This window comes from Haplochromis burtoni, unplaced genomic scaffold, assembly GCF_018398535.1.
Source record: "Haplochromis burtoni strain Fernald_Lab_line unplaced genomic scaffold, NCSU_Asbu1 Contig_30, whole genome shotgun sequence".
In the NCBI taxonomy this organism is placed as follows: domain Eukaryota; kingdom Metazoa; phylum Chordata; class Actinopteri; order Cichliformes; family Cichlidae; genus Haplochromis; species Haplochromis burtoni.
The window spans coordinates 55,060-70,098 of NW_024582391.1; the positions used below are offsets into that span (position 1 = coordinate 55,060).

Consider the following 15,039-nt stretch of genomic DNA (forward strand, 5'->3'; position numbering starts at 1 on the left):
AAGCTGTTAGTTTTATCTCTCTCCAAACAATAAAAATAAAACTGACTGAACCAGCAGCAAAAGAAGATCCAAACTACGCTTCACATAAACATCGTCATGAATTCCCTCTGACTTTTACTGTTTTGCTTCCACCACACTTCATGCACAGCTCTCTCTCTTTCTCTGTACTGTTTTCTGCATTATTCGCTTGCTTGTTACGCACACGTCTACCGTTGTTTACAGCGCTGTCTGCCGCTGTTTTTTTCCCGTTTACATACTTCTGAAAAGAAAACCTAATTTCTGAGAACAAATTTAAACTTTTTAAAATTATGCAAAATGCAAAACGCTTAGCCATGTCTCTAATAAAACCGCTGTAACGTCAGAGGTAATGTTCATATGTTCATTAATGGTTTTCTTTCGTTTTTGATGTACTGCAGAATAGTTTTGGCCAGGAAAACCTTCATGTTTTTCTGTTTTATCTTCAGCTACGTTGACAAAAAGGCCTCTGCTGTGACGCTCACACCTTTGATAAAGTCTTGCGTGTGCCAGCTTCCTTTTTATAGATAAAAAAATATGTAAATTTACTGATCAGAATTATAATATTTCTGACTGTCAAAATTTCCCATATTCAAATCGAATTTAATCGAATCGTGGATCGAATCGATTCGGGACCTTGTGAATCAGAATCTATTCTAGAAATCAGTGACGAAACCCGGCCCTAGTAGATGCTGCTCCAGCCAGCCAGAGAATCCCCCGCCCTCTCCTCCCTGTGCCACAAGCAGCAGGCGCACCTTGCAAACGGAGGGCGTCCTTACTGCCAGCAAATGGGCGATAGAAAACCGATCGGTGCCTATGCCATTCCCAATATGCGCTGGCTGATGTCGAGGGAGCATGAGAACCAGCAATTTTATATTTTTTTTGCCGATGCCCGTGATGCCGCCCCCCACCACGATGCCCCGGGCAACCACCCATATCAAAAACCGCTACTGTAGGGATGGGTTTAAAAGTATCAGTTTCCTGATTCAAATCAATTTTAGTTTGAATAATCTCATTTCGATCCATTAAACCCTAAATGTATGTTGCCAGAAACGCCAGAATCTCACCAAACTAGTTCAACAGCCGCCAAAAAGCTAACCGGTTGTTAAGTGATGCCGTATGAACCCTGCTTCCGGGTCCAAACTACTCTGCGTTAATCAAGGCTGATGTGTTAACATGTAGTGATGGCAGAGTGAAGCCTTCTGAAGCACCGAAGAGTTTCAGGCCTCTTTAGTGACATCTGGTGGCCAAAAGTATGAATCGCAGCTTAAAACTCAAACTTCTTCATTATGATTGCCCGCTCCTCAGAGCTAACTGACAGCTTCTGTTTGATGTTTACTTAATAAATTATTTGTCCTTGTTTAAATGTGCCATGGTGTGTTCTCCTTTTGCTTGTGACTTCCTAATATATTCACACACACACGGTTGCCTGCTACAAAACGCCAGAAAATAAAATCTCCTTGTTTTATCGTCAGTTACTTTGACACAATGGACAAGCGGAAGAGAGTTGATGGATGCACAGAAATGAGACAACCATTAGAATGACAGAAAAATACTTAGACAACTTTATTGTGTATCAAAATACTGTCTTACAATCATTTTTAAAGCCTTTTTATTTTGGACAAGATTCTTTTTTTTTTTGTTCAGAAACAGATTAGACAGAGCGGAGATGGAAGGACAAAGGGAGGGGAGGAGGGAGGGGTGGGTGTTGCTGAAGGGGAAACGGGTGAGATCTAAAACACTGAGCAAAAAAAACAAAACCAAAAAAACAAAACAACAAAAAAACCAAGCATCTGTCCACTCCCTCTGACGCGATGAACCACACCATCGTCGTTGTCAGCCCTTCTGTAAAGCACAACTTTGGAAACTTCCCTTTTTAACATACAAGGCAGTGAGCCACTGCACACTCACGTTTCATGCCAGGGAATCGGGCTCTTTATCAGAGTTCTTACAACCTAATGGACATGGATGGCCATTACTGGTGGCACGCTTTCAACAAAAAACAAAAAAAAAACAAACCGAGGAAGTGGCATTTCCAGGCAGCAGTGTCGGGATGACGAGCAAGCTACTGTGAAATGCGTCTTCCCTACTAAGAACAGCAGTGGCTAAACCTGGATCACACTAGCAGCAGGTAAAACAGCTGGGTTAGTAACAGAGCATCATGAACACTCTGGTGTAATGAACAGACATGTGTGTTCTCATAGAAGCTCATATCAGAGTGAATCCATTATTTACTGTGTGTATGTCAGAGTAACTCCTCCAGTGTAAACAGTAACTTCCATCCAAAGCAGGGGGCCAGACTCTACTGGCGCTACACTAGCTTCTCATAAATCCACTGAAAATCGCCTAAGGCACGACTGACTGCTAGCTTACAGTAATAATGAAAAGGTGCGTCGTTCTCGTCCCCAAGTTTACTGAATGTGTTTAGCAGAAGAATGAAAACAGAAAATGGAGCAACTGACTGTAGACAAAGGAATATTCAATGCACTGAACTTTGAATGGAATTTTAAAATATCCAATCCTGGAATCTGGCTGAGGGCAACACTGATGAAGTCATTGGTAACATGGGAGGGACGTGGAGCTGTACACAATGATGGCTTAAACTGGAGAAAGTCGTTTTAAACAGTGGTACAATTCTAATCTGCAGAGCTGGATTTTTGCTTTATTTTATTTTATTTTTTTTAAACTGTGATGTGGTAGGGGCTGCCGGGGATGTGCTCGTCGCCCCACTTCACCACCAGGATGTACTCTCCCTTTTCCTTGAGCTGGTAGCTCACGTTGTACATGCGGTTGCCCAGATGTTTCACAAGGATCTCCTCACATGGGACCTTAGGACCGTCCACGCCAACCAAGAGCATGTTACGACCTGCAAAAGACGTTATCAGGTGAGTGATTGCATCAGATCAGAATCAGCCCCAGAGCGTGTCGTGCAGAAGCAGCCACACTGCTGAAGGGTGTGGAGAATTCCTCCATTGTTGCGTTGCTAAAACAAGCACAGCCTTTCCTCAGAGACGAGTCCTGACAACAGCTTCACCAAACTACCATCGCTGAGTGCTGGCAGTACTGGCCTTCCTTCAGATGTCCATTTGCATGAACAGATTAAATGTCAAGTGAAAGCAGCTCATATGAAAGCTCTGCCACACAGCAGGATTTTCTATTGTCATACTTACGACTTCACCACAAAATACAACATCTGATCCTGAATAGCGCTTTGACCAGTGTTCTGTTCATGCATATCCTAGCTTTACACACCTGCTTTGCTGCAGTCAACGCTGAAGTTGTTCTTCTGACCAATGAAGCCCTTTGTCAGGCCTGGGCCCTTAGCCACAACCTTGCTGGCATCAGATTGGATAGGAGCGCCCTGCTGAGAACAGCTGATGGCACGGGTCACAGGGTCTACAGTAACAGAGGAGGTTTCATGCATACTGTGGCTGGACACAAGCTTGGAACCTAGAAGACAGAGAGGAAGAGGAGTGTGAGTTAAAGCTGAAGGCATTACAGTATTTTACATTTAATAAAATAATGATGAAAATATTCCTCCTCACCAGTGATCTTGGCCTTGAAGGGGCTTCCCACAATGTGGTAAGGACCGCCATACTTGATGGAGATGAGATAGTTGCCGGGTGCCATCGGGGTGTACGTGACCCTGTAACCCTCGGGACACTCCACGCAGTCCATCTTCACCTTGGAAGGCCCGTCGATGGTGACCGCTAAAGCCCCGGGCCCTGCGTTGCTCGTGTTCACCACAAATTCACATGATGTTCCTGGAGGTAAATGACACATGACAGGCAGGATATAGGGGACATCAAACAGGCAAAGGAATTTCATTGATTTGCACTCAGGGTGAAAATGCTACCTGTGGTGCCTCCCTCCAGTCCTGGTCCGTATGCAGACACCATCCCAGGGTCTCCGGCCTGGCCGGTCTCTCCGACTCGAATCTTGAACGGACTACCAGGGATGTGACTTCCATTGAACTTCACATCAATCAGATAGAGACCATTCTCTCTGGGGATGAACCTGACTGCATATTTATCTATCAAACAGAAGGCAGATCAGTGTAACACATCACATCAGCTTAGCAAGTACTTTGATTGGGTTAGGGTTGGTTTTCCTGAGGTTACCTTGGTCAATCTCAGTGACGCAGCACTCCTCCAGCGCTCCTGACGGGCTGTGGACCTTGGCATCAATCGCACCCTTTGCTCCGTTAAGGCTGACAGCGAATGACGCTGGTTGGTTCACCTTCAGACCCGATTCCTGCTCAACAACACACTCACAGAATTAAACACTGCATCGAAGGACAAAATGAACCCCCATGCCTCTGCTGCCCACAGCAAGTCAGCAAAAGGTCACCACATCATAACCACCACTCTTACATAGCTTACCTGAAGTCGCTAACAAGGCTAAAGAGGAGGGCTGTGCAGTGAAAAGGTGTGCATGCATCATATTTTTGCTTGTGCACGTCCGTGTGCACATGAAGATTCCTGCAAGTGTTACTAGTAGGTGGTCTGACCATTCATTTTGTAATATATTAGAGAACACGCGATATGCTTTCAGTGAGCAGCAGGTACTTTGGAGTCGTGCTGCCCAAAGTCTACGTCCACACAGTGTCTTGGTATCACGCATGTATGCAGTGATGACAAAGGCCTGTGTGATGATGCGACACTGACACATGGCTCTATGGGTGAATGAACAGGAAGAACAGCCCATGTTAAACCTCTTTAACCCTTTAGCGCCCACAAGACTTTCAGAGACGAGAGGCTGTTGGGAGCCTTTAGAATGAGGCACGAGAAACACACACAGTCCTTTTGTATCCCAGAAGCCCTTGCACTGCCCAGCAATGCAGCAGCAGCTGATGGTGATCCCATGTCTGTACCTTTGCTACCAGTGCATGCAAAACAAACCACTACAGCTGACTTGCTGTCAGAGGTATCCACGCTCAAAACATAAAAACAAAAACCCTCACCGAGCTGCTACAGTAAAAAGAAATAAAAGGCTGGTCTCTTTACATATGATCTAGCACAAAAGTCACCAACACTCTGCTGCTGCAATGCGGTGTACTGTGGCCTGGTGGTGTGTGCATACGGATGTGTGCGTGTCTCAGAGCCTCACCTGAAGACTGGCAACAGTGAGTCGGCGGGCATCGTCTGACGGCGAAGCCACGGGGACGATGAAGGGGCTGTCGGGGATGTGCTCGTCGTTGAAGCGGATCGACACCTCGTAGTCACCTACACGGGGAACCATCAGTCAGTGAGAGTGTCACTTAAGCACAAAACAGTGACAGGACGACATGCACACGCACGCACTCATATGAGGACCAGGGTCAGAGTACGACTGAAGCATAAAACCACACTATAAACTAGAAATGTGATTCAGTGTGCAGCATAGGCTCTGTCTCTTCTCACCAGGCTCCTGCACGATGTAGGAAACCCCACTGGAGCCATCCTTGCGGTCCTCAAAGGCGATTTCGGCCTTGCTCGGTCCCTCCACAGCAATACTGAGCCCTCCAGCCCCAGCCTCCCGCGTCCAGATGCTGAACTCCGCTACACACACACACACACACACACACACGCCAAAACAGAGTTAGCTATACAGTGTAAAATTACACACTGGATTCTGCACTCACAACCCAGACACCACACCAACCTGGTACTCCAGCCTCCGCTCTCTCCAGGCCTGGCCCTCCAGCACGCACTTTGTGAGCGCCACCCTCACCCAGGGGGCCGACAGTGAACTGGAACGGGCTCCCAGGCACATGCACGCCGTTGTATTTCACACACACTGTATGCACACCGGTCTCAGTGGGCACAAAACGAATGCAGTAGGTGTTATTCTCTCCCTCCATGATGTCAGCCTTGTGAACCTGACCAGAGGGGCTGGTCACCTGAGCGGTCATGTCCGCTATGCTGATCTCTGAGGACGCACAGATGTAGACATACAAACATGAGAATCACCTAGCGTCAGAGAACCTAACCGTGAGAAGGCTGTAACCTCCCCCTTTAGACCCGAGCACAGATGGAGAATTAAATACGAGTTCCTGCTCGTCTCACCTGGGATCTTCAGGCTCAGGTCACACTGGCTGCCAACATTTGCAACCGATGCTGCCCTCTTCTTCCTGGTGATGCTCTCCTTCATTCTGCCCTCCCCTGTTACCTTCACCGTGAAAGCACTTCCTGTGTATACACATGAACAAATTCACTTTTACAAAACCAAAACATGTGCCTCCTCTGTAATCCGACTGTTTCATATAAGTACCTGGCACATGTTGGTCAGCAAACTTGATGTTGATGATGTAATTTCCTGGTTCAGTGGGGCAGTAGGTGACCTTGCAGGTGCCATCCTCCTGGTCCTCAGTGTTAATGTCCACTTTGCTGGGGCCTTCAATGGAGAGGCTCAGGCCACCGTAGCCTAATGCATCAAAGATGAGCATGACAAATATGAATGTGTAAAAATAAAATGACAGCATCTATGCTTTCACTGAGCATATACCTGCATCACGAGTGTCGATGATGAACTCTGCAGGCTCAAAGGTCCTGGCCTCGCTCAGCCCCTGTCCACTCACACGCACACGGCTCGCGTCACCAATCTCTGACTGCTTGATCATTACAGAAATTGGGCTGCTGGGAATATGACGACCGTTCTTCTTGATGTTAACAAGGTGCTCGCCAATCTCCTTGGGAACAAAGGATATTCCTAAGACAGACAGAGGAGGGTTAACAACGCGCCAACCAGCATGCAGCCAGTTTCATCCCCCCAGTTATACTTAGGGAACCATAAAATATTCTGATGACTCATTGTTTAGCAAACTTAGACGCACACTCACCAACGTGACCGTTACGCAGCATCTTCAGCAGGCAGGGCTCCTCTCGCCCTGAGGGTGTTGTAAGAGAGGCTGTCAGCTGGCTGAGGTCGAGCTCTCCAATGTCCAGTGGAATATCTGCAGCCGAGCCCACCTTCAGATGGGACATCCTCATCGAATCGTCACCTAGAGATGCAGTAGTGATTGTTAGGGCACACGCTAATGGCATAAATGCACTTTTTCTATCAGAGAGTGTGTGTGTGTGTGTGTGGTGTTTGTGGGGGGGGGGGGGGGGGGGGGGGGGGGGGGGGGGGGGGTGGCTCAGCTGCAGGGGAGGGGGTGGAGCAGTGGGTTCAGGGGAGGCCGACCCACACCTGACTGGAGGAGAGGGTGGTGTGTGCTACAGGAGCAGTGGGAAAGCCAATAAAAACGTGTTAACAGCAACGCTGCTGTTGTCGGCTCACACACACGTATCCTTGCTAAATTAACTGGATTTTTATAGTTTCAGTTTCCAGGCATGTAGTCTTGGAACATCTCTGGATCCAGCAGGAAGGGAGGAACTACGTTACTGTAGTGTGTGGGCTGCATGGATGTCTACTCTGATGTAGAAAGAGTTACCAGTAATCCTAGCAGAGAAGGGGCTGCCTGGGATGTGCTTGTCATTGTATTTAACAAGGATGCTGTAGTCTCCCGGCAGCACTGGCAGGTAAGACACGGTGCAGGTTCCGTCCTGGTTGTCCACACAGCTGATGTCAGCCTTGGACGGACCCTCGATGGCCAGAGACAAACCCCCTACAAAGATGATCAGCGGGCGTCACATGTGTTCAAATCTGAGGCGGCAGGTAAGTCATGCCAATATAATTGCACTCCACAGGTGTAACTGTTACCCACCTTCTCCAGCATCTTTGGTGTTAACAGTAAAGACTGCTGGCTTGTTGACAGTCCCGTGGATAAGGCCAGGCCCATAGGCACTGACATTACCACTGTTCATGTAATCCACGTAGAACTGCAAGGGACTTCCTGTTGGCAGACAGAGCGGTTAGTGTCGCACGTCCAAACCATCTTCTCAGTGCACTTTAGAGCCCACACAGTCCTAAATGTGTGCAGATACCAGGGATGTGGATGCCGTCGTATTTGATATCCATCTCGTGCAGCCCGGCCTCTGTGGGAGCGTACTTGACAGTAACCGTGCCATCTTTGTTGTCTGTGATGTCAGGCTTAGCCACTTTGCCCGATGGCATTCGGACCTCACCTGAAGCAGAGGACAACACAATGACACACACATCACTATGATCAAATTACGCGTTTATAAAGGAGACGTTACCTGTGATCTCTCCTTTCTGGATGGTGAATGGAATCACCAGGTCAAACGGTCTCAGACTTGCCACATCCAGCCCGTTCATTCCCATTGGTCGGTCTGTTGCCTGAGAGACAGAGTGCACCAGTCAGATCACAGGTTAAGAGATCGTGGCAACCGTTCTGGTTACAGTGACAACATGTCACACAAAGTGAACACAGTGCGGGATGGAAGAGGAAAACGCCAACAATGAACAGAGGATGAGACGATGAGATGGAATGATAATGGCGACCGTGGTCAGGATGATGGTACGGACAAGCTGCAAGAGCAGGATGGGGACAAAACATCGGAAAGCCATTTTGAAAAACGTGGAGTAGCTGGGACGGCCAAATTTAGGATTTTCAAAATGGCCTTTTTCCCTCTGAAGCCAGGTCGACATGGAGCACTGTCCGCAAGGGCTGCATAATGCTTGAGTAAATATATAATTTGGTCCCATGCTACGAAGGAAACCACTGTTTAGCTCATACAGTAGGCTTTGGACCCTGAACTTTAACATTATGCAGCTCTGCTGAACAGTCCATGTGTCCCTGGCATCCTGTTTGGAGAGAGAAACGAGAGAAAGCACCCTCTCAGTGATGAAACACCTGCAATGAGACACAGCAGACAATGATGAAAGGAGACCATGTGCACCATAGACGAGAAAGGGACAACAGGGAGAAGCAAAACTGAAGCCGAGAAGGCCGAGAGACTGGAGGCTGAGGATTTAGATACCCAGGGCTGTTGACTGTAGTACTGGGGCATTTGGCTCTGTTGCATGAGCTGGTCTGATGGAGCTCCTTCCAGTGCCTGGAGGGTGTAGGTAGGGATGGTGGAGGGAATTGAGAGAGTGAAAAAGATAAGGCATTGGAGCGGATTAAAACGGCAGTCAAAGTGATTTAGAGAAACGGCTGCAGGCGTCAGGACCAAAGCCTCTGTAGGGGAAGTAGTTGAAAGCATCTGTGGTCCAGGGCTCTGACAAACCTGTAACTGCTGGTAAACAACCAGCTCAGTAGTTACTGTACCGACGAGCAACACAAACACTCTGCATCAACTTGTAATTCTTACCACGTCTACATCAGCTGCTGCTCATTTGAATTTAAAATCTGTCCTCATAAAGGCCCCGCCCCTCTACACCATCTTACTGAGAGTACGCAGTATGAAGGGGCTGAGCAATGACAAATGAAGCCAATACAGGTGTGACAAAAGCTGCGCCTCCTCATTGTCCTATAAAGCTCCCACGTCCACCTTTGCAGCCGGAAAAACAGAACGTGCTTACACTCTGCCTATACTGACCAAAGCTGCTTTTTGGACCCACTTCCACAGCAACACAACATGTGTGACTTTAAAACATTAAATCAGGGCTTTGGAATCTCGGACTGTGTATGATTTTTCTTCAGTCGGTGGTTTCTGTCACTCTTACTAGCAGCAGGGCTTGACTAACCCAGCGTTGAGCGCAGAACGCACAACCTTTGGACAAACTGCCTGAAATGTGTCAACAAACATTTCAGGGATTGAGTGATTTTGCACTCCAGATGGGTTAATTGCAATAAAATAAATTTCATCGTGATGACTGATTAATCCACACTAACACGTTAACTTTGACAGCCCTTATTAGTGCTCACTTAAATTGCTTGCCTAGAATTTGAGGAGTTTATCTTGGGCCCACTTCCTGTCAGTTATCTCGCCCATAATCGTCTCATGTCGGTGACTTTGTATTCTCGCGTCACCAGCTTCAAGCTGCATCCTGCTTTCACTGTGGATGCAGCTTAAGACTGAACTCTGCTTCTCCAAGTTGAGGGTCATTCTTGATAACTGTATCTGACACCGAGAAGTTTTCATGAGATTCTAGCAGAGCAGGCTTACACATGCAGATCACTCACCGTGACTTGGAACGGACTGTTAGGGATGTGCTCCCCTCCAAAGCGGACGCAGATCACATACTCGCCAGGCTGTGGCGCCGTGTAGAAGATGTCGAATGTGCCGTCCTCATTTTCAACCACGTCCACGTCAAGCTCCGCCCCCTCTGGCGTGCAGACGCTGCACGTCACCTTGCCTTTTCCGGCAGCCTTGGCATCCACCGTGATTACCGTCTGTTCGCCAATCTGGATAGTTGGGCCAACACCGGCACCTTCAGATAAAAAAAAAAGAAAGAAAAAAAAAGAAATCAAAAAATGCATTTAAGTCGTTTCTTACACAGACAAACGCACTGCCAGACGCAGCATTCAGCATGCACATTCCACAACCAGAAGACCAGGTTAAAGCTGAATCTAGTCATGTTATTACCATCGCTCATATATCGTTACCAATAACAGTTACAGTTTCCATGTATGAACAGAAAGCTAGATTAGCCAGAGTGCCATTCCACCTACTCTGTTAGTCCATTAGTTTGTCCAATATAAAATGGAGACACACAGTTATGAGAGAGGAAGCGTAAAATGAGATGGAAGGCGGGGGAGAAAAAAAAAAAAGTCTGGGAAAGTGAAATATAGAAGAGAAACAAGCAAAAGGATGGGATGTCCTGTTGAAAGCTGGTGCCACTATCCTCCATGCTGAGAAAAAGACAACAGAAGGTCCTCTACATGATAAAAAGGCTTACCTAAACCGTGACCGCCGATTGAGACTGAAAGTAGGAACGGTGAGAAGCGAGGGAGCCAGAGAAAAGTGACAAATAAAAAGACAGTCAGGTGGGGTGGAGGTGACGGATGGCAATAACTGTGCTCCAAACAGTTGGATGAAACAAACGGTGGGGGAGTGTGAAGCGGGGCGGTGTGTGTGTGTGTGTGTGTGTGTGTGTGTGTGTGTGTGTGTGTGTGTGTGTGTGTGTGGGGGGAGGGGCCGGGCTGAGTAGGAGTGTGCAGGGTGCAACTGAGGAGCACAGCGTGAGAGATGCCACATACCAATGCACAAAAAAAACTGATGAGATACGAGCTGCAGGTACACCGAGAGGCACTCTAGATCACATGACCTCCAACAAACCACTCACATAATCATCTGTGGAGCCAAATGTCCGTTAGCCCTCAGGTGTGGGTGGGTAGGAAGACTTTCAATCGTTGCCATTGTAGTTAACCAAAGAGTGTCTCATTCATGTATGTTTGACTAATTCATAAAAACCAAAAACAGGATTTCTATCATCTGAGCTCAAACTCACTGATGTCATGCATCAGGTGACTTAAAGAACCAAAGCAGGTAGTCCTACCTGGCTGTTAGAAAACATTCAAGCTTCGCTTTCAGAACCAGAAGCTCTGCATGTGATTACAGCTGACTGATTAAACTGGAACTTCCTCAACGCTCGACTTTAAATACCAGATCCTGACTCTTCAGTTCAAAGACACGCTGAGCGCTCAATCCTTGTGTTCTGTAGACGCATTTATAAGTATTTACCCATTTGTAAATCTGCACCGCTCAAAGAACTGTGCAACATTTTCAGTAATATATAAAATCCTGTACAAGCAACTATTCCTGCACGAGAGAGGAGAGAAACGTTTTGTGGCTCTGAGTAAAAACCCTTTGACCTCTCCCGGCTGCAGGAACTCTGGATTTTAATAGCAACAGGTGGAAATGTGGGGCATATACTGTTGATAACAATCAGATATGTTGGAAATCATTGTGTGTCAGTATTCTACACAATATGTTTCACTAATTATTCCTGCTGAGATGAGACACTGATCAGCAGTACAGCCGACTGAGTTGGTAGAATAACAAAACTCAACATCTATGACTGCAGCAGCCCGTCCTGGACATACCTGTGACAGTGCACTTGCTGGCATCTCCGGTGGGCAGAGCCCTGATTCGGTAGGGTGAATAAGGGATCTCGTCTCCTCCGTACTTAATGAGAATGGTGTATCTGCCAGTCATGTCTGGCACATAAGACACCAGGTAGGTCCCATCATGGTTGTCACGGATATTTGCCTTCTTGGGCTTCCCCTCTGGGTCCTTCAGGAGAAAACAAAGCGTTAGCTAAACATCGCAGCTCTGATTCCATGCTTCTGTGGTCCAAGCACTCACAGTGATCTGCACTGCCAGCAGTCCCTCGCCTGCATCTTTGGCATCGATGGTGAACTCCACCGGCAGAGAGGCGGGCACTCCAGTGGTGTTGAGGCCGGGTCCGCTTGCACGCACCTTGCTGGCATCATGGGTGGGCAGCACCTTCACCTTGTACGGGCTGACAAAGAGAGAGAAGGACTGGCTGTGGGATACAGTCTCATCGACAGAGCCGAGTAAACCACGGGCGGGTTAGATGTTTCACTAGCAGCCTGATGAAACGAGCTGTGTCGTTAGCCGAATTCAGCCATGCAGACAGATGACCGTCTGTGGTAAAGCATGCAGATCACCCGGACAGCACAGTTATTATTCCAGCCAGACTTCAGCTACTTCATTCTAATAATGCAGGAACTACAAAGATTTATTACTGGCTTTTGAATGTGGTTCTATTCAGAAAAACAAAACTAACATCGTTTTGTGTTTTCTGTGTTGGTCACAGGCAGACATTGATCATCACGGTTAGATATTAGGAAATGGATTAAAATTTGTGCATATTTAGGCTGATACACTGCCTGAGAGTTACCTGCGTGGGATCTCCTCATCAGCATACAACACATTGATGGAATAGGGTCCCTCTCGAGTAGGAACATAGTTGACTGTGTGAGTCTGGTCACCGTTATCCACAACCTCCACAGGCTCCACCACACCTGAACACACACACAGAAGGAAGCCAAATACCAAGTTTAACATCCTCTAAGAGCTCTCTGGTACACAGTTAATCATAGATGGAGAAATGTTAGAAGCCAGATCACCTTTGGGCCCTTGTACTCGGACCTGCAGTGGGGCAACTCCAGCTTTGGAGGCATCCACTGTGAACGCCTGAGGAATGTTGGCTCTGACATTGTTGCCGAGGCCGGGACCCTGGCACTTAACCTTGGTACTGTCCACTGTGTCGCTGACGGGCACAGAGAACGGACTTCCTGCTCAGAACAAGCACGAGGGAAACGATATTTAAAGCCTCTGCTTAACAACAAGGGATAGAGTACATTTCAAAAGGATGTTCTTCTCACAGTTGTATTTCTTACTACTACTAAAACAGTATTCGGTACCTGTGATGGGCTGTCCTCCGTAGGTGATGTTGAGGTTGTACGTGCCAGGCTCGTATGGGATGTACTCCACACTGCAGCTGCCATCCTTGTTGTCAGTGCAGGACATTTTGGCCTCCGACGGACCTTCCATAGCTAGACCCAGGCCACCAGTACCTGCTCCTCTGCACGGGAAAGAAAGACTTTCACAATAGGAGTAGGAAACAGATTTGTGACACACCACCATGAACTCGTCTCACCTGGTTTCCACGGTGAACTTGTTGGGCTTGTTGGTGGTGCCACCTTTCAGACCGGGGCCGTGCACACGAACACGAGCCGGGTCGCATCCTTCAGTCACAGCAACACGGAACGGGCTCTTTGGTACCGGAGAGCCATCATAGCAAACTTCCACAGTGTGTGGGCCTGAAACACACACACACACACACACACACACACACTCAACTCAAAGTGGAGAAGAAGAAAAACGCTCAGTTACTGTACCCACTGCTGCACTTTAACTCACCCTCCTCATAGGGAGTGTACTCCACATTGTAGGTTCCATCCCGAAGGTCCGTGATCAGGGCATCTGTGCGGCTCCCTGAGGGGTTGCTGATGTGGGTTTTGATGTGGTCACCTCCAGTCTGTGTGAGAGCGCGAGCATCCACAGTGAAGTCTGTAGTGGCCTCACGGAAGACTCCTGAAAGGACAGAACATACAGTACACATAAGCTCATGTCCTTTAAAATGAGACCAGTCTGTCATTTACATTTCACACAGCTCCCTTTATTCTTCACATAACGTTATTCACACAAGCTGGGGCCCAATTTCATCTGAATTCTGCAATAATCTACAGATGACATCAGCGCCCATCAATAAGACTATGGTGATAATGGGAGGAAGAAACCAGCCCCACAAAACAGGAACACACACACACACACACACGTTATTTCACCTTTGCCTTCCACTCCTGGTCCGAACACCAGAACACCGCTGGCATCAACGGCAGGCTCCACGTTGAGACGAGCAGGGAAGTTGGGCACATCCTGGCCACCATAGCGGATGGTGAGCGTGTACGAGCCGGGGTACAGAGGGATGTAGGTAATCGTGTAGGTTCCATCTCCGTTGTCTTGGATGTGAACCTCTGCCTCAGTGCCGCTGTCCGATATGATCTCAATAGTCAGCTCAGCAGGGCCGGCATTGGTACAGTCCACAATGAACTCCCCTGTCTCGCCAACCTTGGCACGCTCCAAACCTGGGCCTGAGCAACGTACCTGAGAGGAAAGGTGACACGGAACAAAGATCAATGATTCCAATCTGCAAGCATGTCAAGCTGAATTAATTCAATTCACTTCACACAGGTTTAAGAAGATCCAGCAGTGCTTGTGGCTAACCTTGGAGGGGTCTGTTGCAGGGTAAGCTGTGGGGGTGAAGGGGGAGCCAGGGATGGGCACTCCATCATAAGTCAGTTCAACCTGGTATGGTCCTGATTCCCGGGGAATGAATTTCACCTGACTAGTCTCTGGGCTCAGCCCAGGCTCCACCTGGAACAAAACACATTAACGTGACTTTACCAGAGGCATGAGGAGAGAGAAATACGTAGCACTGAAAGAGTGCTGGAACACTGGGAGAGTTCTCCAACATCCAAGGAGAACTTCCAGGGAGACCAAATAAGTGGCTGGAGGTGTAAGACAGCGGTGGAGTGGACTTTGATTTTACCAATAAGGATAAATAAAATGTTTATTAAAAACCAAAAACAGGATGAAACTGGTTTAAGACTCAGAGAAAAACATTGACTCTTATATTGTCCTGTTAAGAAAGGAGATTTGG

At 47.7% G+C, this 15,039-nt stretch overlaps 1 protein-coding gene across 4 annotated transcripts in view; it reads right to left on the reverse strand.

Moving 5' to 3' along the window:
* Nucleotides 1-1,551: 1,551 nt before the first annotated feature.
* Nucleotides 1,552-15,039, reverse strand: part of flna (filamin A, alpha (actin binding protein 280)) — a 42,024-nt gene continuing 28,536 nt past the window's right edge. The window contains exons 22-49 of one of the 4 annotated variants that reach the window (XM_014332425.2): nt 14,604-14,753; nt 14,165-14,483; nt 13,737-13,910; nt 13,474-13,636; nt 13,238-13,398; nt 12,941-13,108; nt 12,712-12,835; nt 12,153-12,309; nt 11,891-12,080; nt 10,744-10,767; nt 10,028-10,275; nt 8,880-8,954; nt 8,136-8,235; nt 7,923-8,063; nt 7,703-7,831; nt 7,430-7,603; nt 6,836-6,997; nt 6,502-6,705; nt 6,268-6,420; nt 6,063-6,185; nt 5,659-5,925; nt 5,418-5,555; nt 5,125-5,240; nt 4,137-4,269; nt 3,872-4,048; nt 3,561-3,779; nt 3,268-3,465; nt 1,552-2,881 (exon numbers count right to left, since the gene is read on the reverse strand). In XM_014332425.2, coding sequence (XP_014187911.1) covers nt 2,697-2,881; nt 3,268-3,465; nt 3,561-3,779; nt 3,872-4,048; nt 4,137-4,269; nt 5,125-5,240; nt 5,418-5,555; nt 5,659-5,925; nt 6,063-6,185; nt 6,268-6,420; nt 6,502-6,705; nt 6,836-6,997; nt 7,430-7,603; nt 7,703-7,831; nt 7,923-8,063; nt 8,136-8,235; nt 8,880-8,954; nt 10,028-10,275; nt 10,744-10,767; nt 11,891-12,080; nt 12,153-12,309; nt 12,712-12,835; nt 12,941-13,108; nt 13,238-13,398; nt 13,474-13,636; nt 13,737-13,910; nt 14,165-14,483; nt 14,604-14,753 — 4,572 coding nt within the window. In that variant the 3' untranslated portion in view covers nt 1,552-2,696. The remainder of the gene's footprint in view (nt 2,882-3,267; nt 3,466-3,560; nt 3,780-3,871; nt 4,049-4,136; nt 4,270-5,124; nt 5,241-5,417; nt 5,556-5,658; nt 5,926-6,062; nt 6,186-6,267; nt 6,421-6,501; nt 6,706-6,835; nt 6,998-7,429; nt 7,604-7,702; nt 7,832-7,922; nt 8,064-8,135; nt 8,236-8,879; nt 8,955-10,027; nt 10,276-10,743; nt 10,768-11,890; nt 12,081-12,152; nt 12,310-12,711; nt 12,836-12,940; nt 13,109-13,237; nt 13,399-13,473; nt 13,637-13,736; nt 13,911-14,164; nt 14,484-14,603; nt 14,754-15,039) is intronic. The other 3 variants (XM_014332426.2, XM_005918383.3, XM_014332427.2) reach the window with 3 other exon arrangements.